Here is a 24,952-nt window from a genome sequence, read left to right on the forward strand (position 1 = left end):
TGCGAGGCGTCATGTCCGTGTGTCTGTCTGTCTGACGGTCTGGTTCACTGGTTATGGTCCCCTTGTGTAGGAGGGTCCCTATGTGATGCTTAAGAAGAACTGGGAGATGTACGAGGGAAACGACCAGTACGAGGGATACTGCGTGGACCTGGCCTCTGAGATCGCAAAACACATCGGCATCAAGTACAAAATCTCCATCGTCCCGGATGGAAAATACGGCGCCAGGGACTCGGAGACGAAGATCTGGAACGGGATGGTCGGGGAGCTGGTGTACGGGGTAAGAGCTTTGGTTTTTACTCTTTGGACAGACATTAACTTTTTATCCATGCTTCATTATCTCATTTACACTTTTTCAAGCTGTCACTGAGATTAATGGTGATAATTAGAGACAATGATGTGTCTCTGTCAAATCTTTAAATGAAAATAAAACTGTGAGACGGCTTGGCTTTCATCATCTTCAGAGCTGAAAATGAAAATCAGTCACTGGAGTCGAGTTTCATTCAAAGTTTAAGCAGAGCGTCCGTGACAGCGAGATATTTCAAATGGAACATTTTGTCCCCCATTAGTCACCCTGATTACTTTATGATTATCACAATAAAGTCATAAAAAATGTGACTTACATCTGTGCTGCTTAAAAAGCGGTTATTGGATTTCTGAATGGAAAACAACTTTCAATCAATTCTCAAATAAAAAACCTCGGCCAGAACATATAAAGTGATTTGTTGATTTGTTAGGATGCCCATTAGCTGTACCCGAGAGCGCAGCTTTACTTCCTGCGGTCCCACATTAATAATAAAGTAATAGTGGTCCCCATAAAAATCTGGGTAAGAAACATAGCTCAGAGGATACATTAAATTTGATCAGAACAACAACTGAGTTCTGTCATACTCTCTAATCTGCTGCTACGAGTTTATTTTATGAACATAGATGTAATTTTCATACTGATACTAATTTGTACGGTGGCCCTGAAGTGCACACCGACAAATCACAAAACACACAACGACATTAACTTCTCACAGAAAAGGTAGGTACCTGTGGTTGACAATAATCGTCGCTGATTGGACGAACACCATGTCCGTCTTTTTGACAGGAAGTAAATGCTTCTTTACGCCTTTGGAGCCAGGCAGAGAAAAGTTAACAAAGGAGGGATGTATTGCCCAAATTGTGGCAAAATATTCTCTTGATAGTAGAGACTTAATCTGAATCACCGGTTGCGCTCATGCAGCATATCCTTCCAGTTAAAAAGACGGTCCATAGCAGCAGGCCGTCCCCTCCAATGATCCACAGTAACCTAGGAGACGAGAGCTCCCAGACCTGAACAAAACAACAGAGTTTCAAACATCGTATAAGAAGGGGGACACAAACTGAAGTTGAGAGTATTTCATACTAAACAAGAATCACAACAACCCACAACCATAAATCCCAATCTTTTTCAAAAATACTGATGGTCATGTATCATCTTCACTTTGTTTATCACCTTATTGTTTAACTTTATTTTAATGCACTAAGTGAACAACATATTTTCAAATCTTTTTCTTCCACCGCTTGACTCCTTTATCAGATAGACAAGTTCTGTTCTGAACTTTGTATTTTTGAAGGAGCTCTTTCTTATTTCAGACAACCTCTGAACAAACTTTGGAGCACTTTGGTTTTTACCAAGCGGAAACCTCCAGTCAAAAATGAAGCCAATGCGGAAGTGCAAAATCCTGCAGTTACTCGAGTGTCCACTAGAGGCTGGCTCCAAGAACACAGGAAGTCACATACGCACCACTGGCAAAAAAGCCGTTTTTACAACATAAATAAACATGTTTACAGCCTGGTACAAAAAAGAAATCGGTCTAATTAGTTATTGTCATCACTGGCACACTCTGTACGGGGGGGTGGTTGACAGGTTGACAGCTAAATCATAACATTAGAGATCATGTTCATTAGTAAACAGTTGGTGGAAATACTGCTGTTGGTGGAAACGGTATCAAAGAACCAACACATACAAAGACGTGTGTGTTCAGTTTAGGAGAGGAGCAGGTAGATACCCTCTGTAACATAATGATATGAAGGCTTGTTCTTCCTGCTGATGGAGTGTGTTAGAGCCCCGTTTAATAATTGACAGTAAGTTTAAAAGAATCCATACTACCTAAATCCCTTTCCATACTTTGTTACAAACAGAGTGTAGCTGTAAGGATTAAATGGACGATACATCTCTACCCAAACACTTCTTCATCTGCAGAGTTTGATTTAATCCCTGAATCTTTGAAACACAGCTGAGTGTGTGTGTTGTTTGCTGTGCAGATAATTAAACCCATCTGAAATCTAACTGTAAACACACTATCAATCTCTTCAGGGTATTAATGCTCGCAGGAAGAAAAGGAATTAGTAGGGGTATTAGGTCCGAGCTTTAGGAGGAGTTGAAGAGGAGGAGTGTAGGTGTGGAGATCGTTAAAGAATCTCTGAGGTGAAGATTTGATTTGGGCGGTGAGGGGTCTTTCTGCTGCTTACCTTGTTGTGGGGATCAAAGTGGATGCAAGCTTGTGGTATGTGATGCTGTTTGGATGTTATGGCCTGGAGAGACATGACTAGTGAGGAAGGAGAGGTTCATGCTTGTTAGGTAGAGATAGAAAGGAGATATGCATGAACAGATTCTCACACTTGATGTTTTTGAAGAAAAGAAAAAGGATACAAAGAGAATTGTAAAATTCTACAATTCATTGTGCAAATCCCTTCTTATTTGCAGGGCATTACTAATTGTGTATCAGTAAGTGTATTATAAAGTTAATCTTCAAATAATGTTAAGAAAGTAAGAGCTACAATTCCACAATTCTTCAATTCATTGGTGCTTTAATCCAAAGCGACGTACATCAGAGAGTAAGTACAGCACAATCAAGGATCTAAAGGAGGAAACAACGTCAGGAAGTTCAAACCAACAGCTTTAAAAAGTCTGATTGGACACACAGATGTTGACAACATCATTAAGTGTGAAGGTGTTCATAAAGAGCTGTGTCTTTAGCTTTTTCTTAAAGGTGCAAAGACTCTGCAGATTGAATGGAGTTTGTTAGTTTGTTCCGTCTTTGATGCTCCCTCCCTTTCACTACCATCTGAATCTAGCAGACGGGTAAGAGTGCTGGGAAACAGTTTAGTATCTTATCAACACTCTGGGTTGTGTCTCGTGCAGATCTCTGTGTTGATCCTTTTTGCAAAAAGTCTTCCAATAAATACAAAAGCCAGCGTTGTCATTGTACGATCTTTAGTTTTCAGATTTCCACCACACACCAAACGGTAGTGTTGTAGTCAAGATCACACTAACTGAGACCAAGACATACCTGAGACCAGAGTGCTCCGAGGCCAAGACAAGACCAAGACATTTACAGATCTAGACTGTGTCAAGACCAAGGCAGGGCGAGACCAAGAAGAGATTAAGACCATAAATATCAAAGAAAAATCATCAGCAAGTCACTCACTTCGACCGTAACACGGGGAAAGTTGCAGCCGTAACCGGGGGATAAGAATCAAATAATGAATGAAATGAAGTTGTGAGTTATTTTAGACAGAGGCGTTTTCCTTCTAATCACAGTAACGACTTGAGAAAAAAGCCTGTCAGCGGTGGATTTGATTTAAAATCCAGAGTGCGCCCAGTCTGAGCTTGAGACAAGGCCGAGTGAAAATGCTTTTTGATTCCGAGACGAGACTTTCAAAAAGTGGTCTGGAGATCCGGTCTTGAGTGCTACAACAGTACAAAATGGTCCCTGTTGGAAATCAAAACCAGTGACCTCTGTACATGAAGCACCTGATTAACAAACGGAGCAAAAACCAGCGCCCCAGAACAATCGTTATTTATCAAGTTTTCAAGTTTGCTACACTTTAGATCTGCAGAAAATGGTGTGTTTAGTATTCACAGAAGTAGCAGAGCAATTTGTTTCAGATAAATTGAGACAAAAGGGGGGGGGAGGGTTGGGGGATACATTTTTCCTGTCCTCTTTTTTGCTGTGAGTTAAGTGGCATTTTCCACAAAGAGGCATTTTGTCACGCCTGCGTCTCCTTTGTGCTGCAGTGACTCACTGAGAAGTCGACTGCGGCGAGCTGTGAGCGAGGAGAGGTATATGGTTCGGGGAAGTGTCAGGACTGATCAGGCAGTACAATGCACTGTAGCTGTAAAGACTAACCAGGATGGTCGAAAGCACATGCAGGAGTAAAGAGTGCAGTCTATTTTCAACTTCATAACAAGCAGTGAAAGCTGTGAAACACTTCCTGTCTGGAAGATTTTCTCGGAGCAGAGGAAATGATGGGTAAAGACCCTTACATATAGATGACCCAACAGGAAAGAAACCCCGACTGTAACAACCTGTCAGTTCAAGAGCACAAATTGTGTTTTCTTATTCCTAACTGGTTTATCTGCCTTTTGAAGTCTCTGATAAGCCGAATGTTCATTCATTTTTTTTTTCAGATTTAAAGGGCATATATTAATACTCCTTTCTAACCAGTTTAAGTCTCAGAGCTCCCCAAAACATGTCGGTGAAGTTTCTTGTTCTAAATCCACTCTGATCCTGTATTTGATCATGTCTATAAACCCCTCTATTTCAGCTCTTCTCAGAACAGGCTGTTTCTGTGTCTATACCTTTAAATATGTAAATGAGCTGTGTCTGACCACGCCCCCTCTCTGGAAGGGCTCGGGTGTACTCAGTGCTTTCTCGCTCCATGTCCTATTGTTTACGGTGAGAAGGCAGACTCAGAGGGCAGAACAAACACCTAGCTGTGGGAGTGTCACCCACCTGGGGGAGGGGCTACTGCCCTTTGTGATGTCATGAAGGGAAACTCTACAAACGGCCTGTTTGAGCACACATTTTCTGAAAAGTGGAGCAGGCAAAAGAGGGAGAGGATGGACTTTTCTCATAATTGGGGGGTTTGTAGACAGACTAGGGACACATTAGTGTTAGAAAAACATGGTGAAGAGTATTTTGCATAATATGAGACCTTTAAAAAATAAATGTTGATGGTAAAATGCTGAGGTTAAAATATCTAATGTTCTAAACACAACTCACCCATTTCCTCCATAAATGAATACCAAAGACATCCAGACAGCTTTTACTTGTAAAGATGAATTCACTGTTGACGACATGTTTATGCATTATTACACTTCAGTCCTCACACCTTCATTAGTAAACAGACAAACAGCAGCTGTGATGTAAACATAGCCTTGGAAAACAAACACGTGCCAGGTGCTACTGGCTGTAATTGGTGTTTTTTTATGAGCTAGGTTAATATTGAATGTGTTTCCCAGATGTTGAGATTTTTAAGTGTCGAGATGTGGACCATATTATGCACTCTCATCTGTTCCCCCCAGATACATCAAAACAAACATGACAGATTTATCTCATTCTGGGTGAACATAAGTATACGAGCGTATCACAGAACGTATAAAGAGAATTTCAACAGGTTAAAAAATGTGTTGAAGACAACTGGGGAAAAGTGTTGCAGCTTTAGATGGAAAATAAAAACATAGAGGAGGAACAGTGTCAGTGGAAAGCCTTCAAAGAAACAGTCAAACTAGACAACTAGACTTGTGCACCACTGTGTACCATCCAGTATCTCGTGAGTGATTTGGGGCACTGGCAAAGCATTCTCAGGGAACGTCTGAGGACACGGGAGCTGTCAGCACTTTCCCCCCCCCATCTTAGACCATTCATTTCTGCCCGTTTTCTCCCTGAAAAGCCGCGCTTCCACAAAAGCCCTGCCTCCTTTTAACCTGCTGTGTATCTGAGCACGCACTGAACGCCCCGAGGCTGTCATCTTAGCATTCTGCTGAGAATGAAAGAACTTAAATCTCTTTCATTTTCTCTCCCTCGTCCCTGTTTTTTTTTTTCTCCTCCTTTCCCCTGCCTCCTTCAGCGTCAGATGGCCGTAATGAAACTTTAAATTCTTGCTGATATTAAGCCCCCTGTGCTCCCACGCCAGACCCGACAAGGTCACAACTGTTGCTAAGTCACTAACTGTAATCAGGTTTGTGGATTTTCAACCGAGCAATTGTGCACTTTTTGCCTCAGCTGCAGACCTCAGAGATGGCTGCTGTATCCCATTTTCACCTTCCTGTGCTGTAAGCATATTTCTCGGACACATTATTTTATCCTTCTTGCTGATTCCTCCTGCAGTTTCAGCTAAGCCAGCTTTCAGCTTTTTTTTTTTTTTTTGGGCGGGGGGAGGTGTAGATTTACTTTTTCAATTTCTTTTCTTTCTTCCTCTGTCTTAACTTGATCACTCTGAGATGAATTCATCAAGCGTATAAACTCGAGATTTGCTCAGTCAAGGGAGAAATGACAGCTGAGGAGAAAAAGAATAAAAGGGTAATTGTTGTTGTTTTTGTTTTTCTGCTGGCTGGCTGGCTATTGGCCTCCAGCATGTCGTGTCTGTGACTAAGTGATGTGTGATTGTTGCACCGCCCCGGCTTTTGGAGAGATGATCCATCATTGCATTTGTTTATCTGTCATCATTTGGAATTCAGAGTTGCTCTCAGGGAGGGGCTAATCAAATTCCTTTTTTCCTTCCTCCACAGAAAGCGGAAATCGCTGTGGCCCCTTTGACTATCACGTTGGTCCGGGAGGAAGTGATCGACTTCTCGAAGCCCTTCATGTCGCTGGGCATTTCCATCATGATCAAGAAGCCCCAGAAATCCAAACCGGGGGTGTTCTCCTTCCTGGACCCGTTGGCCTACGAGATCTGGATGTGCATCGTGTTCGCCTATATCGGCGTGAGCGTGGTGCTCTTCCTGGTCAGCCGCTTCAGCCCGTACGAGTGGCACACCGAGGAGCCTGAGGAAGGCACCGACGGTGTGCCAAGTGACCAGCCCCCCAATGAATTTGGTATCTTCAACTCCCTCTGGTTCTCCCTGGGCGCCTTCATGCAGCAGGGCTGTGACATCTCCCCTCGGTAAGACATTCTCAAAGCTCAAAGTTATTTTTAAAAAAGCACTGTAGTTTATAAAATGTTAGCTATTTGTTCCTCAGGCTTGTGGACACATCACACAACTTTCAGGTTGATTATAATCACAATGTGCCGTCACCTCTAATTGGATTGTGTCTGTGTTAGTCTGAGCAAGAGCTTTAATGTCTCGCCTGTCAATCTGGTCCCGTCATTATTATTCCAGGGTTGTTTGATTGACATAAATGAAAGCCGAGCAAGTATCGACGGCTTCCTGTGATGAGCAGAAACACCCCTCAGTCTGTTTTTCAGAGTTGGTGTTCTCTTTCCTTTAGCGCTAAAAATCAAAAGATGCTAAATATTTAGTTTGGCTTATGTGTGTGACAGGAGATGGGAAAAAAAAGTTGACAAATGATTGTTGCTATGAACAGAGTTTAAATATTTGACCACTCCTGACAGCTGGCTGTATATTCATCTCGAGCCTGAGTCACAACTGACCTTAACAAAGAAGCCGCAGCTTGTTATAAAATGATTTTTTTCCCAGTTTAAAGGTCACATATTATTCTAAACACCCTTTACGATGGTTTAGAACACTAATATGTGTCTCTAATCCGTCTACAAACCCCCAATTATGAGAAAAGTCCATCCTCGCCGTCTTTTTCCTGCTCCACTTTTCAGAAAATGTGTGCTCAAACAGGCCGTTTGTAGATTTTCCCTTAATGACATCACAAAGGGCAGTAGCCCCTCCCCCAGGTGGGTGACACTCCAACAGCTAGGTGTTTGTTCTGCCCTCTGAGTCTGCCTTCTCACCGTAAACAATAGGATATGGAGCGAGAAAGCACCGAGTACACCCAAGCCCTTCCAGAGAGGGGGCGTGGTCAGACACAGCTCATTTACATATTTAAAGGTACAGACACAGAAACAGCCTGTTCTGAGCAGGGCTGAAATAGAGGGGTTTATAGACATGATCAAATACAGGATCAGAGTGGATTTAGAACAAGAAACTTCACACACATGTTTTGGGGAGTTCTGAGATTTATTTACACTTCTTGAAAAAGAGGATAATATGTGACCTTTAAGTTTTTATTGACTTTTAGTTTCCATGTTGTTGAACTTAAACAATTTATGGACCAAAACTAGAATTGAGATAAGATACAGTTCTTCTTTAATCTCTTAACATTTAATCAATAAGATTGCTATGTATTGTATTATCTCATTTTTATGCGTTACTTTAACTATGTTAAAATTGCATGAGTTATTGCTGGTCAATCTGATCGAAGTCCTGACGTAAGATTTGGAATAACATAATTCTGTTTTTGATTTAGAAGATTTTATTAGCATGAAGATGAAAACAAAAAGGCTTCAACACATTAGAATGAATAGTTTGAGCTAGTTTCTTCCTGAGGTGATGTTGTTGATCCTTTAAAGTATCTCTTATGGCTGACATGAAGTCATCCTAATAATCGCAGCCTTTTTGTTTGCTCTTTAAGTGTATGTAAGTTATTACACATGTACAGCTGCATATGTGAGATATAGCGTGCATGAAGACTTTAGTTCCAAAGCTAACTTAGAGGACGTTAAATATCAAAGCTAATGTCTCAAATGTTGCTATAAAGTGTCTGCTACTCATACTGTATGTGTACCTGTACATCCAACACTCCACTCATTATAGGATATGTGTCACTTTATTGGGTTATCAAGATTTTATATGACTTTCCTAAAGACATGAGATTGATGTTTGTTTCTGAACAGCTCTGGTTTGGGTGAATAGGGTCTTAAATCTGCCTTTAACAGTATGATATTAATTTGTCTTGGTGTCTCGGGCTTCGCAGCGTGGCGTCATTTTACGTGCTGCATCATGTTGTTTGTTGCTATTTGTGTCGTTCAATGTTCTCTTGCCGTTTTTGCACACTGTTTTTGTATTGTCTGTTTTCGTGATGACCTTGTGTCTAACATTAACGAGAACAAGAGACACTTCAATCAATCAAACTTTATTTATAAAGCACCTTTCAGACAAATTAAATTGTAGTTCAAAGTGCTTTACAAGAGTGCAGAAAAGTTATTGATGAAAAAGTAGTTTAGAAAATCATTGAGAGACTTAAAGCAGATATTGCCCTCTACGGGTTAAAACATGTATTGCAACATATATTTTTGTCAAATTGATTTAAATTGCCCTTATTTTTATTTATTTTTAAGTTGCAAATAAGGGAAATTAAGGTCCATTTGAGCTATCGTTACATTCCTACAAGGGCCGCACAATTCTTGTTAAAACGTAAATCACGATTTGAGAATTGAGATTCTCCTTTATTTTAAAAAATTTAAGTGATCTGATCAATTTTTATGTACCAATTTATGCCTTTGCTACACGGACTTGTGAATCGTGGGTACAGATTTGAAAACATCCCTTTATTTTCTTCTCGACTGGTCCTCCGGGGGGCTCAACTAAAACTCCAGTTTTAAAAACATTTGACTTGTGTCTCAATTATCACAACAGGTGAGCCTCATGTGGGGGAGGTTTGTTATCAAAACCAAGAGGTAGCCGAATCACACGGGCAGCTGGAAGAAAAAATATTAAAACGGAGGCATGAGAAGCTGCAGTTTTGGGTTAAAAACAGGAGCATTGCACCTCAATTTGGTGCAATAATGGGAGGGACAAACGGAGAGCAGACTTCTAAGTCTTGCTCACTTTTGTGAGGGTGGAAATCTGCTCTGAATGCAAAGGGAAATAGGAGCAAGTAAATCGTCATGACTCAGAAATTAGATTGCATGTACGTGTGAATCGAGGTCGCAATTATTTTTTTACGCTTTATCATGTAGCCCTAATCTGTACTTATTGTAAACCTGTTGAGTTTGTGTGTGTGGTGTGTGTGTGTGTGTGTGTGTGTGTGTGAGAGAGAGAGCGAGAGTGTGTTTGTGTGTGTGTATTGATTTTCTCTCTCCCTCTCTCTTTCTTCAGCCACATTGCTCTTCTCTGTCTGACTTGCATACACAATGTCGTCTGCTTGTTAGAGAATAAGGATCTCTCTGCGTCGCTCATCTCCAGCGGTTGTCGCTCTGCGCCTCATGCCTGTGTGTGTGTTTGAGCTGCATCTACATGAGTCAAGTCTGAAACCCGCGTGCTTCACTGAGAACACACACTGTTGTCCAGGTGTTTGTCTTTCACCGTTATCTGTTACTTTCTCTCTCCCCCCTTGGCCAAATGTACTGGACTCATTAACCCAGAATCCCTTGGGTTTTCAGACCCGCAAGGCAAGCTGTAGTCCAGCGAGCATGGTGTGCTTTGGTGGAAGGGTGGAGAAAGTGGGGCTCATTCCTGTGTTCTTCTTCTCCAGCTTTTAAGATTGTCTTTGTTTTTCCAATCAAAGATCAGCTCCCTGTCCGTCATCACACTCTCGCTTTCTCTCTGCTGACAACATGAAAACTAGTAAAGCCTGTATTTCTTAATGGTTTCTCATGTCTCTAAAAGCCTTTTCTCAGCAGCTCTATGAATGGATCTGTCAAGCTTAAAGTTTGTTTCAGTTATTTTAAGATTACTGCTCAAACGCCTCCTATAGTTATTTAAAGTCTTTCATATAATACTCTGCTTTAAACCCTTATGGATCTTAAGAGTGTAATAGAGTTGGTTAAGATTTCCTGGAGATGAAAGGAGGATCAAAACACGCCTGTATCTTTCAGCCTCCCTCCCTGCAGAGGAAAGCAGAGAAACACACACAAGATGGAGGATCCCGAGGTACAATAATAGCCCGGCGTCACGTAAGCAACCTATAGAGGAGACTATAGAGCGCCTGTGTCTGTTTTTTTTAAGGCCACTCATTTAAGGAGTAGACTCGCTTTGTTCACACTCACCACCATAATAACCACCCCTGCCTGCCACATCTCCGCCTGTGTACTGCAGATAAGGACTTTAGAGCCGCACAACAATGTCTGCATCCGAAAGGAAAAAGTCTACATTTCAGCCCCTCGCTCTCTGTCTCCCCGCCTGTGGTTCCACCTGTCACTGCTAATCTCACAGGCCTCTCCCGATCCATCAGCACACGGCCCCGGAGCTCGGAGGCTCTTCCACTCCAGTTTAGCCTGACAGGGCAACATGCAAATCCCCGCACACAGGGGAGATTAGACGGCAGAGAGGGAGCGGGTGAGGGCAGAGGTGAATGGGGGCCGAATCGGGCCGAGGGCTTGCGGTGCTCGATCATGTGTTACAGTCCCAAGACGACCAGACTGTCGAGAAAATCAATCCGAGTGCAAAGACAGTCTCGAGGAACTTTTGAGAGAGCAACATCCTCTGAGGAAGGATTGCAAAATGAGAACAAAAAACCTTCCAGTGCTTGATGCATGAAGCTCTTGTACGTAGCTTCATGTGAACAGGACGTTCCTAGCGACTATAGTTTCAGGGTTCATTATCACAAATTAAAATGAAGACGAGTCGACTACAGTCTCAAGTTAAGAGAATACTCAGAAAGTTGAGCACAGGGATCACAGCATCAGTGGGTAACCGATATCGAATCGATTTCAAGAGTGTGGCTAATGTTAGCAGCGTTAGCCCCGTTAACCTTGCAGATTAATGTCCACATGCTTGTGCTGGGACTGAACACAACTTAATCTTCATTTTCTAGATGAAAATACTGACAAACCTCACTGCTCCAACGAGATGCCATCCATCCACTGTGCTGGTTTATATCCGGGTAGTAGAGCATGATGGCAGGATAGCTGTAGCCATTAACCTGAGCCACAGCCCTGGCTAGTGGGAACAGTTTAGACCCAACGTTTGACCTGCACTGCGGGCCTGAAGTGACGAAAATGAACAAACTAGTTTAACAAACTGGTAATTCTGTTGCCGACTTGTGAGTGTGAAGACATTTAATCGTTTAGTCAGCTGATCGAGAAAACCCCTAGTTTTTGCAGGGGTGTGTTCAGAGTGTTACTGGTTTGATTTGGTTTGACTGGAGGTCATTTTAGATCAGATAAAGTGTCAAGCAAAGAAACACAAAAGGTCCCGTGAAGGAGCTTTGTATTTGTATTACCTGTATGTGCATCCCAGACCAGCAGAGCTTTGATGAGCTACTGAATAAACATTTGGGAACTTGAGAACTACTTCCTTGTCTTGCTGAACATAACCGGAGAAAAAACAAGTTATCTGTTTGCTACAACTGTAAAAAAGCTAAGGTTGGAATATAAGCAGGATGTATTTGAGTGTTTGAAGGTTTTGTAGTTTAGATGCTAGCTAAGTTGACAAGCGTCGTCTTGTTTTGTTTCATTCCCCACTCTCCCTCTCCCTGGTTTCCGACTCTATCCAATGCCCTAGCTCTGCAAAAAAGGCACAAAAAGCCCAAAAATAAAATCACAGGTGGTTATTTTAGCTTAACCGAACTTAGTCCCTCAATATCACTATTAATATTAATGCTCCCCAAACTGATTTCTGTTTTTATAATTAGTTTTCTGATTGGTCTGTGTCTTAATTAAAGCCTGAAATGAGTTTGTTGTCTGAGGATGAAAAAAATGGTTTCATGTCTATCCGTCCGCCTGATCCTCCAATTTTTAATTTTCACTCATTGAATCCTCTTTTCTCTTTTCTCCTGCTTTTCCTATTATAACTTTTGAACTCATTTTCAAGACACAGATCCAACAGGAAGCGCAGAGAGGTGGAAATAGCTCCCCCCCCCCGCCCTCTCTCATTCTGTTAATAAGGGTTAATACCCCCTTTTGCTCCCTCGAGGCGGCCCCATAATAATTAATTCAGTGATTAATATCCCGGGTCTCCGATGGCAATGTCTCCGTGGAAACAGGAGAAGAGAGGAGCTTAAATGAAATGGTGACATGATAGTCATTTTTAATTGACTACAAATCCCAAATGAATGCAGCTCAGGTTTATTTCTCCGGAGACGGCAGGATGTCACATCGCTGCACCTCCAAAAAATATCAATATAAATATCACAGCTGCCGTCTGGAGGTTTCTTAATCGGTCACGGCTGTTGCAGGTGTTGTCAGTCATTTCCATCTCATCTCGCTTCCGATGGATTATCTTTGTCTCTTCTGCCGAGTCATGGTCGCTGCCTCACCGGCGAGCTAATGAAAGTGCAGTGATTGGTCCCGATTAGTCCTGATTAAGCCCAGAGAGCCTGAACGCTGATGGGAGAATTTCCTGTCGGCTACAGACGGCGCGTTACTTTTAATTTGAGTCGTGGATTTGGGCCAGCAAAAGCCGGAGTTTTGAAAGGAGGAAGGACTTTTCAAGTCGTCTCTATCTGCAAGATTCCGATTATTCTATTAATTTATTCAATGCCAATTAGCTTTTGTTATCCAGCTGACACACGGCGGTTTCTGCCCGCACAGCTTATTGCTTATGTCAGCAGGGCTTGTCCTTCGTCACACTCGGCTGATTCGTCCCACCATTCCTACAAATGATAAGCATTGCTGGAGGCTCTGATTGCCTCTGTGTGTACAGTGTTGCTCCAGCTTCAAAGTCAAGAGCCAATTTACCGTTTCCTGCTTTGATATTGCTGTAGCGATTGCCGACTGTGTAGCCTTCATCCAAAACAAACATCTCCAGCAGAACATTCAAATACTTGTTTGTGTTTCCTCGGTCCGGCCCCGTCTCTCTCCTTGTGAGCTCTTAATACTACAAGTGCATCTGTACTGTGTGCAGCCGCACTAAGGATTGCTTCACTTCAACCCTCCGTCGAGGCCTGAGGGGGGTAAAACTTAGCGGTGTTTCACAAGACGAGATCAAAGATTGGAGTCGAGACGGGGGAAATAAAGGTGATGTTCAGCAGCAAATTACACATTCCCTGTCCTAACTTCTATCTTGCAGCAACTTATTTTATCTCTCAGTGCGTTGTGAGAATCCCAACAGCACATTCAATGCTCATTTTGAACTGAAGATGACGTTAATGAGGCACACGGAGGAGATGTTATGAGAACACAGGGTTGTACCTTTCCACTTAGCCGTATCTAAACTCGTAATAAAAGATTTAAAGACTAAATCGTGAATTAAAGAGTTGATTAATGTACAGTATAGACTATATTTTACTGTACTGTCACACTGTCACTTATTGTTTCCCAATAAGTGACAGTTATTACTGTAAATAACCACATAAACAAACACCAGAATCTGCTTGTCTGTCCGTTATAGTGTGTGTTTCAGTCAGTCAGTCAGTAAACAACATGCAGTATAAATGTTTTAAAAAGTAACTTTACGTGGTTGAAACAGGATTTGAATGATTACTGTTGAGGGTGGCTGTGGCTCAGTTGGTAGAGTCGGTCGTCTCTCAACCGGAACGTCGAGGGTTTGATCCCCAGCTCCTGCAGCCACATGTCCGATGTGTCCTTGGGTAAAACACTTAACCCCGGATTAGGGATTATTTACTTCTTTACTTAACAGCCTCTGCCATCAGTGTGTGACTTTGACCCCCGGTGGTGGAACGAACCTCCAAACTCCATTCGATCCACAGAGTCCTCTTTGCACCTTTAAGAAAAAGCTAAAGACCCAGCTCTTTCATGAACACCTATACGACCTTAATGATGATGATGATGATATTTAGGATGGTTTTGAAGCTGATTAGAACTCGAAAGAAAAGCCATCAATGTTGTGCTTTGCCTCTGGTCACTTCCTGTCAGCACCTCTGGTCACTTCCTGTCAGCACCTGTGTGTCCGATCAGACTTAAAGCTGTTTGTTTGCACTTCCTGACGTTGGTTCCTCCTCTCTAGATCCTTGCTTGTGTTCTAGTTACTCTCTGATGTACGTCGCTTTAGCATCTGCTAAATTAATTGTAGAATTGTAGCTCTTACTTTCTTAACTTCTTTTGAAGATTTAAATTTTAATAGTCATGCTGATACGCAATTTCTGCCCTGAAAATAAGAAGCCATTTGCAGCCGTTATATGTATTTTATTGGGAATTTAGAAGTTATTAAACATGTTAATTAAAAGTGAATATTATAACTATTTTTAAAGTATGAGCGCTAAATGGCAGATCCATTTAGAAGACCTTTCTTCGGGGGTCACAGGCCTCACACAGAGCTAATAGAGAGATGTTATCACGGGGCACACAAGTCAATGGGTTCTGCAGAACATCCAAGCTTTAAGAGCCTGTATTGTCTTTGATGGTATATGAACACATCAGGCGCTCTCAGCCGGCAGATAGACTCAGTATGAAGGATCACGGAGGCTTCAAGTATGTCAAATCTCAAACACATGGTCTGAGCCTTTTATTTCTCATCAGGCTTCATTCAAAACAGCCTTTTATCACTGATGGGCTTTAGCCTTTTAGCATATTGATGACAGCAAACCTCCTTCTTTTTTCAGCCCTCATCTCTCCTCTCAACAATAGACATGTCGCGATTATTCCTCGGCATCTTTGAGTTTTCCTTTTCATGAAAAAAATGTAAAGCGGCGTCGGTGGACAGACAGTTTGCACTCCCATGCACAAAGGCTGTAGTCCTCAAGGCGGACCGATGGCGATTCTAGACTCCGTTGGGGCCCTTGGCAAAAGTTAATTGGGAGCCCCTCCAACCACCGTTATGTCTGCCAGTGTCCCAACACTCTTCCTCTTACTTTTTCACTTCCAGACAGATCACTCCTCTTCATTTTCAGTCTGTGACTTTCTATGACAAACTCTGTATTCACAGGAATAATGCAAGCGATGCTTAGAGTTAGTGCTGCCCCCCTTTAGGGAGGCCCCTTACTGTCCTGCATGGGGCCCCCAAGCTGTTACCTGCCTTGCCTGTTGACAAGCAGCACCTCTGAGCGGGCAGCACGGGTTCAAATCCAGCCTGTCGCTCCTTTCCTGCATGTCCTTGACCACTCTTTATTCTCCCAGATTTGTTGACTCTATCCACTGTCCTGTCTCCCCAAAAAACTGAGGGCAGATTGTCAACTTATAAATTGAACCTGGATGGTATTCATCCCTCTCTCTCTCTGGATAGAATTACTTAAAACCTTCAGTGACTTGTTTTTGCTCGTGTGATGATGGAGCAGTGATGTATGACGTCAGAGTGTGATTAATCTGTGATAATTCTTAATTAATTAATTTTTATTCGATCGGTGTATCAGGTCTTTAGCTGAGGTGAGGAGCTAGAAGGCTAGGGGGCAGGAAAGGGAAGAGGAAGGATCTTGAGTGGCAGTTTTCCTGCTATGAATAAATGAAAAAGTGTGGTCTCGCCCCAGGTATCACCCCGGGAGCAGACGAGCACCTACTCATTTATTTAGATGCCGCTCAAGGTCAGAGCTCTTCCCTTTCTCCCAGAGTGCTTCACTTCTTTACCTTTCGACACTTTGTCTAGGCTTCTTGGTCCCCAATTTTTCTCTTCGTGCGTCCCCAAAAAACACTCCCTTAAATCCTGCAAAAAAAAAAACACACACACACACACACACACACACACACACACACACACACACACACACATTCTGCACCAAATCGTCTCTGACAGCAGCTTTATATTTCAGACACATCAAAGGAAATATAAGAAGGAAGTGTGAGCGCTTTAGAGTTTACTTCGTCCCATCGCAGAGAGGCTAAAGGTTTTCTTCAGGCTGGTTGTCGATGCTCACATGAACCATATTGTGTTTTAATCCTGAGAGGAGATTTACTTTACCTCACCTTTTTTAGACGCTTCAGATTGAGAAAATGAACTCAGTATAAAGGTATCAGATGTGCAGTGTTTCCATATGCTGTTTGTTCAAACAGTTCTTTGAAGCTATATGAAGCTATAGGTGTGAAATATTGAAACGTCTGTCTTTGTCTTCACAGTACTATCAAACAGGAATATTCTAACAGTCTCATTCAGGTGCATGAGGACGTTATCATCTTGATGACCGGAGAAAGGGCTTGTTTTTTTTTTAAATTTTTTGCTTTTTACCAGAAGTTTCTTAGATTCGGTTGATGATGCAATCCGTTGACATCAAAGCATGAAATTGGTTGAATCATCCGCTCTAGAGATATTAGAGATCTTGGCATGCTGTCAGGATTTTCCAGTAACAGCGAAAAGTTGAACATCCTCTCTGTCTCGTTTCAAAAGATCTGATCCTGCTCATTAAACTCTCCAAGGGGGCGTATGCATCTCTAAAGAAGATACCTAAAATCAATGTCATATTTTAAATTCAACCTTTAAGTAACTGTACTTTCGTTTGACAAATCTTTTTAAAATGGCTTTTAAAATTTAATTGAGAATTAAAAATTATCTGTCTATGTAATGTCTATATAGTCTACATTTTGTTATCACCAATAAAAATAAATTAATTAAAAAAAAGAGAGAATTTAAAGTTATTCTCAGATAATTTATTTCTTCTTGGAGACCCCCTGCGTCTTATATACCGCTGCAGCTTTCTTATAGTCCAGATTTCACACTAGCTCTACATCCTCGTACTCTCGTACCTTCATCCTCGTACTCTTTTTTAATTAAACACATTTTTATTTTGGTAAATCCCTGATTGCACATCATTTTTACCCATTTTGTCACATTTTAGTAGTGTTGTTGTCAAGACCTACCAGAGTGCTCCGACCAAGACATTTAGGGATCCAGACCAACAGGAGGGCGAGATCGTGACAAGACCAAGACCATAAATATCTCTGAAAAATCATCATCTTGTTTGCAGCGGGGCGTGTCATTCACTAAGACCGGAACTAGGACCGCATTTGTTATTTTAGAAAGAGGTGTTTCCCTTCTAATCTCAGTGATGACGTGCAAAAATAGCTGATCAGTGGTGGTCTTGACTGCTCTTGATTTCAAATCCGCCCAGTCAGAGACCGAATCAAGGCCGAGTAAAAATGTTTTCAATTCCAAGACCTGGTCTCGAGACCGGTCTTCGAGTACTGCAACACTTCACTTCAGTCCCTTCTATAGTCTGTCTTCTTTGGTATATTTGGAAACTTAAGCGCCCATTTTCACATTAAATTAATAACAGTAGTTGTAGATGAGTGAAGAAGTGCCACCCAGCCAACATCATAATCACACCAAACTTTTTAAGATCACATCTAATCTGAAAAAAAAAAAAATTAATTCAATGTAATCAGTGTGTGGGGGGGAACTGCTGACTAATTGCTGTGTAATCGCCGAAGCTCTCCTCTTTCTGTGTTCTACATTTAGTATTTTTTACACCCCGAGGCTTCGTGGACTGCAGCGAAGAATCCTCCAACGCTGGAGCCAATTTCAGTTTTGTTCCCACTTCATTCCCTTTAATACTTCCCCGTCTGCTTAGCTTGTTCCCTTCACTCTCGGGAACGCCGAGCTCGTACATCATTACAGTCAAGTTCTCCCCAACGCTTTTTCACTGAATCCAAACTGACAAAAACACTTAGACAGTCTTCATAACCGTCAGAGTTTAAATACTCAACTCTGACTTTAACACCTCTTGTACTCACAATCTTTTCTCTGATATTTGAGGGTTTTGACGGACAGTTTAGTCACTTTTAGAGGATTCTGGACAGATGGACACGGCTGCAGATCTTAGGTTAAAGTGATGCTGATTTAAGGCAAAGCTTCATAACTAACCAAAGATATCAGACCTCTGCTTTACCTGTTCAACATGAGCTGATTAGTTTGTTATGATTGGACAAATTGTACTCCTGTGATTCAGCATGCGCCCCTTGAGCACAATGTGAACGGAAACAAGAGGGTCCTGAGGGCCACTTCCCCTTTATTATACAATCTGAAGGCCTCATTTTAAGGATTTCCTTTCTTTATTTGTCTGGCCTGACACCTGAGACTTATTTGATCAACGTCTGCACAGAAAGTTAAGTGTTTGGTGATACTTGAACAGAATCGTGTTTGTAGAAAACTTGCAAAGTCGCAGCAAAAGTTATTTAGTGACACCTCACAAATAAACATGTCTTTACACAGATCCAACATTAAAGAAAGAGTGCACAACTTTTTTATCCAATAGATGTCGCCCTTGAGCACCAGCATGAAACCAAAACAAACTGCTGTTTGGCGAAACAGCTCCGCTATTCTGAAGCCTCCGCTCTCCTCCAGAGACACACCTCCAACTCCTCTCTACTCGAGTTCGCATGAGGGAGTTATCAATTAGAACGCACCATAATTAAGCACAAGCAGCGGACACAATTGTTCTTAGATCGAGCTGCGATTCCCTGTGTCCTGCATGCTAATGTTAGCACACTTAAGTTAGCTCGTAGCTTATGTTGCACATAAATTGACACAGAATGACCGTGATCTAAAGACACTTATGTCACATCCAAATAAGCAGTGAGTATTTTCTTCTTTCTTCCTTTAATCCAACATGACTAAGCAGTTGGAGAACCCGGGGCAGAACCAGACTCAGAGGTGGGCAGCCATCTGCCTCAACCAATAAGTCATTAGACCAAAATGTAACACAATCATTATCAGTCCTGATGTATCCAGGCTGTGAAGGGGGCTTAAGAAGAAAACATTTAACCACCAAGGGGAAATTCAGTTTTTACATGTTTTTCAAACATGCTAAACACACAAACAGGAACCCGTTCCATAGTTTGGTTCGACCTGGACTTCACCCAGTAACCCTCCAGATACCAGCCCAAGTCCCTACGTCACCCTATGGTCTGTGTAATCATCCTTCTCTACCCGAGTCGACCCTTTCTTATCTTTATCTATGAAGAGTCCATCAGTGTGCTTGGCCAGCATCATAAATGTAAATTAAACAGAGAGAATAGCTCGACGTTGCCTTAAAAACACCCAAACTCCCAGCACTAAGGCCTCAGCCCCCCCTCCCCCCTCCCCCCGTCCCCCGTCCCCCTCTGTTTACTGCAGGCCCATCAAGAAGACACAGCAGTGTGTCACTGTGGATCAAAGTCACTGGTATCAGCCGGCAAACACACTGCACACAGACGCTCCTCCTCTGGTCCCCATTATTACACTCCCACAATCCTCTGCTGCATCCATAGAAGAAGAAAATGCAAAAAGGGAGAAACGATGGCGAGAGAGAGAGAGAGAGAGAAAGCAGGGATTTTTCTTCAGGTATGGAAGAGGACAGAGAATAGAACGCATCCTCATCTTATCGTTCACAACCCCCCCCCCCCCCCCCTCGCCTTTTTTTGTCATTATTTTACACTTAAATTCTTTCTGAAATACACAGGCGTCTCTCAAGGAGAAGGAAAATGGAGAGTGCGGAGAGAGAGGAAAAAAAAGAAGGAAAGAGAGAGGGAAGTCATTTGTATTCAAATCCAGAGCTAATACGTCAAGTAAGTCTATTTCATGGGCAGAGCTTCCCGTGTGCGCAGAGGAGACATGCTCGACTGCAGCACTCCTCTGCTGGAAGTCGCCCGAGCTGCTGCAGGCACTTTTGATCTGCACCAACCAGGAAAAACAGAGGTTTTCCTTTTGCCGATTCTTTGGTTAGATTGATGGTCCTGTGTGAGAATTTCTATTAGCTAGGAGCCTTTGAAAGTAAAGTTTCTTTAAAAAGGTTGTCCTGCAGCGTTGACATGGGACTTATTTCTTACTGTATGTGGAAAAAGGTGAAAACAAAGGATGCAGCTGCAGACTTGAGAGGTCGTGTGAATTGTGGAAATTGTGGAAAATATCCAGATTGCAATAAGACAAAGTGGCAATACCCGCCTAGAAAAACCTCTGACTGCTGCAAGATGCCTCTCTCTCCTCCCCTTCTCTTACCCCCATCCCCTCTCTCCATCTGACAAGAAGGGCCTGAGGGGTTTTGTACCCTTCTCTTGTTTGATTCGTACCGAGGGGGAGGCCTTGTTTGTTCTCCTCAATGCAGCATTTATGCTTTTAAGATTCTCCTCACGACCTTCTGCTGCTCCGGAGCAGCGGGTTATCTGTCTCCCCTGAGCGAACAAACAAGAAAAGAACAGTGGTGCCGCGATGCCAGTTAGAGGGGGGGGGGGGACCTGCAGCTCTTTTTCAACTCAGCCAATTAACAAAAAACTTGGAGGCAGGGAGAAGGTGAGGGAGAGGGGACACAAGTAGCCAACCTTGTCTTTATCGAAGCTGGTCAGAAAAAGGTTTTTTGTGTGCACTAATGAGGGGTAAATAAAGCTCTGCGAGGGTTGAGCGTTGTCAGAGCTCCACCTGGTGGTGCGTGTCGCCTCATGCTTCCAAAGCCATATTTCATCCCGTTTAATCATCTGTGTTCTCTGACTGCATGTCCAAACACTGACTGAATGTTTTTTTTTTTTATCTCTCCTTCTTACCTCCTTCACCACTCCAATAATCCCTCTCCTACCCTGGAAACATCCCCCCTCAATATTCTTCCCTCCCTCCCTCCGTCCCTCCGCCCCCCCCCCCCCCCCTTTTCAAAGATCGCTATCGGGTCGCATCGTGGGAGGAGTGTGGTGGTTCTTCACCCTCATCATCATCTCGTCCTACACGGCTAACCTCGCCGCCTTCCTAACCGTCGAGAGGATGGTCTCCCCCATCGAGAGCGCCGAGGATCTGGCCAAGCAGACGGACATCGCCTACGGCACTCTGGACTCCGGGTCCACCAAGGAGTTCTTCAAGGTGAGTGGGGTCACTGGGTTCGACGGCATGCTCTTCTCAGACAGGTAGGGAGGAAACCACTGATCCCACCTCTTCTACACACCTGAGAAAAAAGCTGATCTTCTTAGCAGTTGCAGGAACTTGACAGACTTTTTTTTTCATGAAAACTCTGAGCAGTCCAAATTAAAATCATGCATTCCTCCCACGCTTTGTGAAACGACCCTGTGGATGAATCGTAATCGCTGCCCACGGCGATGTTCAGTCACAAAGGTTTATCAGGTTCAGGAAGTTACACACTGCTGCACCGATGAATGTAGTTTAGGAGGTGAGCCGGGTGGATGTTAAAAAAGATAAGATAACATTTTATTGATCCCAGAGGGGGGAAAATTCACACAGAGACAGACTTGGAGATAAAAAAAACAATAAAGAACCTTATGAATAAAGTAGATGGATAAAAAAAAATCACAGATTGTTGAACAAATAAGAAGAAAAAACCACAGTCTTTAGAGATAAAATACCGCAGATATAGTAAGTTAATGATGTCAAATATGTGTGAAAAATAAACTCCCCTCTGACAGGATGTGTCCAATACATTACTATGAAGTCACTGTTGTTGTCTCTATAATAGAAATTAAGTGGAGTACCATGACAAAGCAGAATAATATCAATCAATCTTTATTTCTATTGCACATTTAAAACAACCTAGATTGACAAAAGTGCTGCACAAGCATAAAAAACACACAATGTAAAAACAACAAATAAAATAACATATAGAATGACGCACAATAAAAACAAAACTAAATTAGGAGCATGAATAAAATTTCAAAAATGTCAAGCTCAAATTGTATTAAAAGCCAGAGCAAAGTAATATAATAACATACAAGAATAACTATATTTTATTCTAGATCTATAAGTAGTTTAATGCAGAGTATTTGTGTATAAGGAGTTATCAAGAAATAACTCTAGGGGCTAGGGGGCGCTATAGCCCCATCACAAATCTTGTCTAGCCCCGGTTGAGCCCCCTCACATATGTCTGCTTTTATTTTGAAAAACAAAGAAAGAGCTTAAAAAGTAACTATGAACTCATGAACACCGACTATTCATAACACCCGAGCATATTTGTCGAGCTCCCCCTCATCACCGGGAGAGAAAAACATTCCTGGCGCCGTCCCTGGATAAACCAAAACCATTGTTAGAAAAAAAAAGGTTTTTACTTTTCAAATCATCACGTTCTGTTTTAATTTAGATTTCCCCGACTTACAAGGTTCCTTCAGACTAATAAAACAAAGCACACAATGCAATTAAGCAGCCAATAAGAGAAGTGATCGTAAAAACAAGGCCGATAAAACAGGTGAATTCAATAAAACACATAAAATCACAACGACTAGCGATATTTAAGGCGTGAAGAAATGAAAGCGGCTAAAATGGTCTCTGTGTCTTTAAGAGCCTGAACATTGTTCTGTGCATGTATATGTAGGGCACTTAATGACCTGCTCCATAAGTAAGCACAGTTTTAAATTAGTCTGAGATCAATTTTAAGTAATGATGTAGTAATGGAGTAATGGTGCTCCACCTTTTCTCCGCCTGCTGTTGTGTGTGTGTATATGCTTTTTCTCCACCGTCCTCCCCTCTCATACAACATCTACTTCTGAACCTCCACCTCCCTCGAAATCCCCCACAGCGGTCTAAAATCGCCGTCTACGAGAAGATGTGGGGCTACATGAAGTCTGCCGAGCCCACGGTTTTCACCAAGACCACGGCCGAGGGCGTGGCGCGGGTCCGAAAGTCCAAAGGGAAATACGCCTTCTTGTTGGAGTCCACCATGAACGAGTACACAGAGCAGCGGAAACCCTGCGACACGATGAAAGTGGGCGGCAACCTGGACTCCAAAGGCTACGGAGTCGCTACACCCAAGGGTTCACAGTTAAGGTGGGTGGAATAGTGTAACAATATGTGCTACGTGTTGTTATGGTATTCCACCTTCCCTGGTGTGCCGCCTTTTCTCTCTCTCTATCTGTGTCCATTTACTGCTCGGGGCGGGTGGGCGTTTTTATGTGTTTCTTTTAGGGCAGAAGTAGCTGCTTTTTTTTCCACATCTGTGTTTGTTGCATGCATGTGGGGGTCAGTGTGATGATGCAGCGGTGGTTATTTCATTCTTTGTCTTTGCAGCTCTCCACACCAGGTAAGTCTTTGTGCTCGTGCTCGCTGTTTGAACGGCATGCTCACAGAGCTCATCTGAAAATGTCTTTATTTGGAAAGAAATGCTCTTTAGGTAATGTGCATATTTTTTATAAACAGATGTAATTAGTAGAGATTTTTTTTCCCGCTAATGCTACTACTTCAGCTTTCCTTCACGGCTGACTGGTTCTTTCTGCTCAACTAAAAGTGACTGAAATAGCGGTTTGGGAGCCGTTGGAAAAGCGCAGCCCTGTGTGACTCTGCCAGACTCTGTCACTGCCTCCTGCACATAGAATTTACAGACCTGCCACAGAATACAGTGTCATTACTGTGGGGGGTCGCACTTTCAATCCACAGGCTCATCGATCAAAGCCCGGCAGCAAGGCCTCCGCTGAGGGGAATGGGTAAATATACTAAAGGCGAAACTGCACAGGTGTATATATGTCTGCAACACAGTGTGGGACAGCTCCATGATTGCTTGTACTTTAATTTCCGCCTGTGGTGAACAAGGTAGCACAAAACACACATGTAAGAAAACACACCAGGGAGGACCAGTGTTATAAAGGCTCTCCACTTAAGGGGAGCGCCGCTGTCATTTATCATCTGTAATTAGAGAGTGTGGGAAACGATGGCCAAATGTTCATGTTTTTTTATTCACTATGAATAGATATTTACAAGGATAGTTCTCTACACTTCTTACTACGGGTGGCAAAAGTACAAACATAGAAGAAATGCTAATACCTGTGGAGAAAGAAATCTGGAAAAGTAGAGGCTTCAACCAAATTTACGGGTACAAAAGAAGTAACCTGAACCTGAACATAAACATAAAAGTGAAGTACAGACTATAGTGTGTTCTCACAGTCTAGAAGTTTAAAAAGTTACCTACATAAGAACATTTTTCTGGCTGTTTTGTGTGCAAAGCGTTAAATCTCGTGTCCTTTTTGGAGACTTGTAAACATTAACTTCAAATAAAATAAAACAAAAACAGCATCTTCAAAATAACCAACATTAAAGTAACTCAAATCTGCAATAATGCATTCACCTCTTGCACAAACATAACCAATAAGTCCAATCAAATACATTAAAGTTTAGGTAAATTGTCTATTTTGACGTAGACGTTTAAGGTTTAAAAAGTAAAGATATATTGAAGCATCAGGGTGTAGGTGAACATTTGTCAAATAAATAAACAGATCAGTAACATATCGATGTTTTACTCCACACAGCCAATAGATCAAACCCTTCCAGCTGTTTTCTGTAAATTCTTCTGCACATGAAGCCTGAAGCAGACAAGGCGGCTGCTGGTTTATTTCGCAGCCCGGCTGGTGCCAGTTTTCAGCCACTGCTTTGACCAGGAGGAGTCCCTGACAGATCACGGTAGTCCTCCGCCATCTCCGGGCCTCCATCTTGTTGTTTTTGGGGATTATCATTTTCTGTCAGTCACTTGTC

At 42.4% G+C, this 24,952-nt stretch overlaps 1 protein-coding gene across 2 annotated transcripts in view; it reads left to right on the plus strand.

Moving 5' to 3' along the window:
- The window catches only part of gria4b (glutamate receptor, ionotropic, AMPA 4b), a 150,017-nt gene that overhangs the window by 114,365 nt on the left and 10,700 nt on the right, over positions 1–24,952 (plus strand). For both annotated transcript variants that reach the window (XM_065962893.1, XM_020653904.2), the window contains exons 10-13: positions 71–277; positions 6,542–6,915; positions 21,151–21,349; positions 23,010–23,257. In XM_065962893.1, coding sequence (XP_065818965.1) covers positions 71–277; positions 6,542–6,915; positions 21,151–21,349; positions 23,010–23,257 — 1,028 coding nt within the window. The remainder of the gene's footprint in view (positions 1–70; positions 278–6,541; positions 6,916–21,150; positions 21,350–23,009; positions 23,258–24,952) is intronic.

Source organism: Labrus bergylta, chromosome 14, assembly GCF_963930695.1.
Source record: "Labrus bergylta chromosome 14, fLabBer1.1, whole genome shotgun sequence".
Lineage (NCBI taxonomy): Eukaryota > Metazoa > Chordata > Actinopteri > Labriformes > Labridae > Labrus > Labrus bergylta.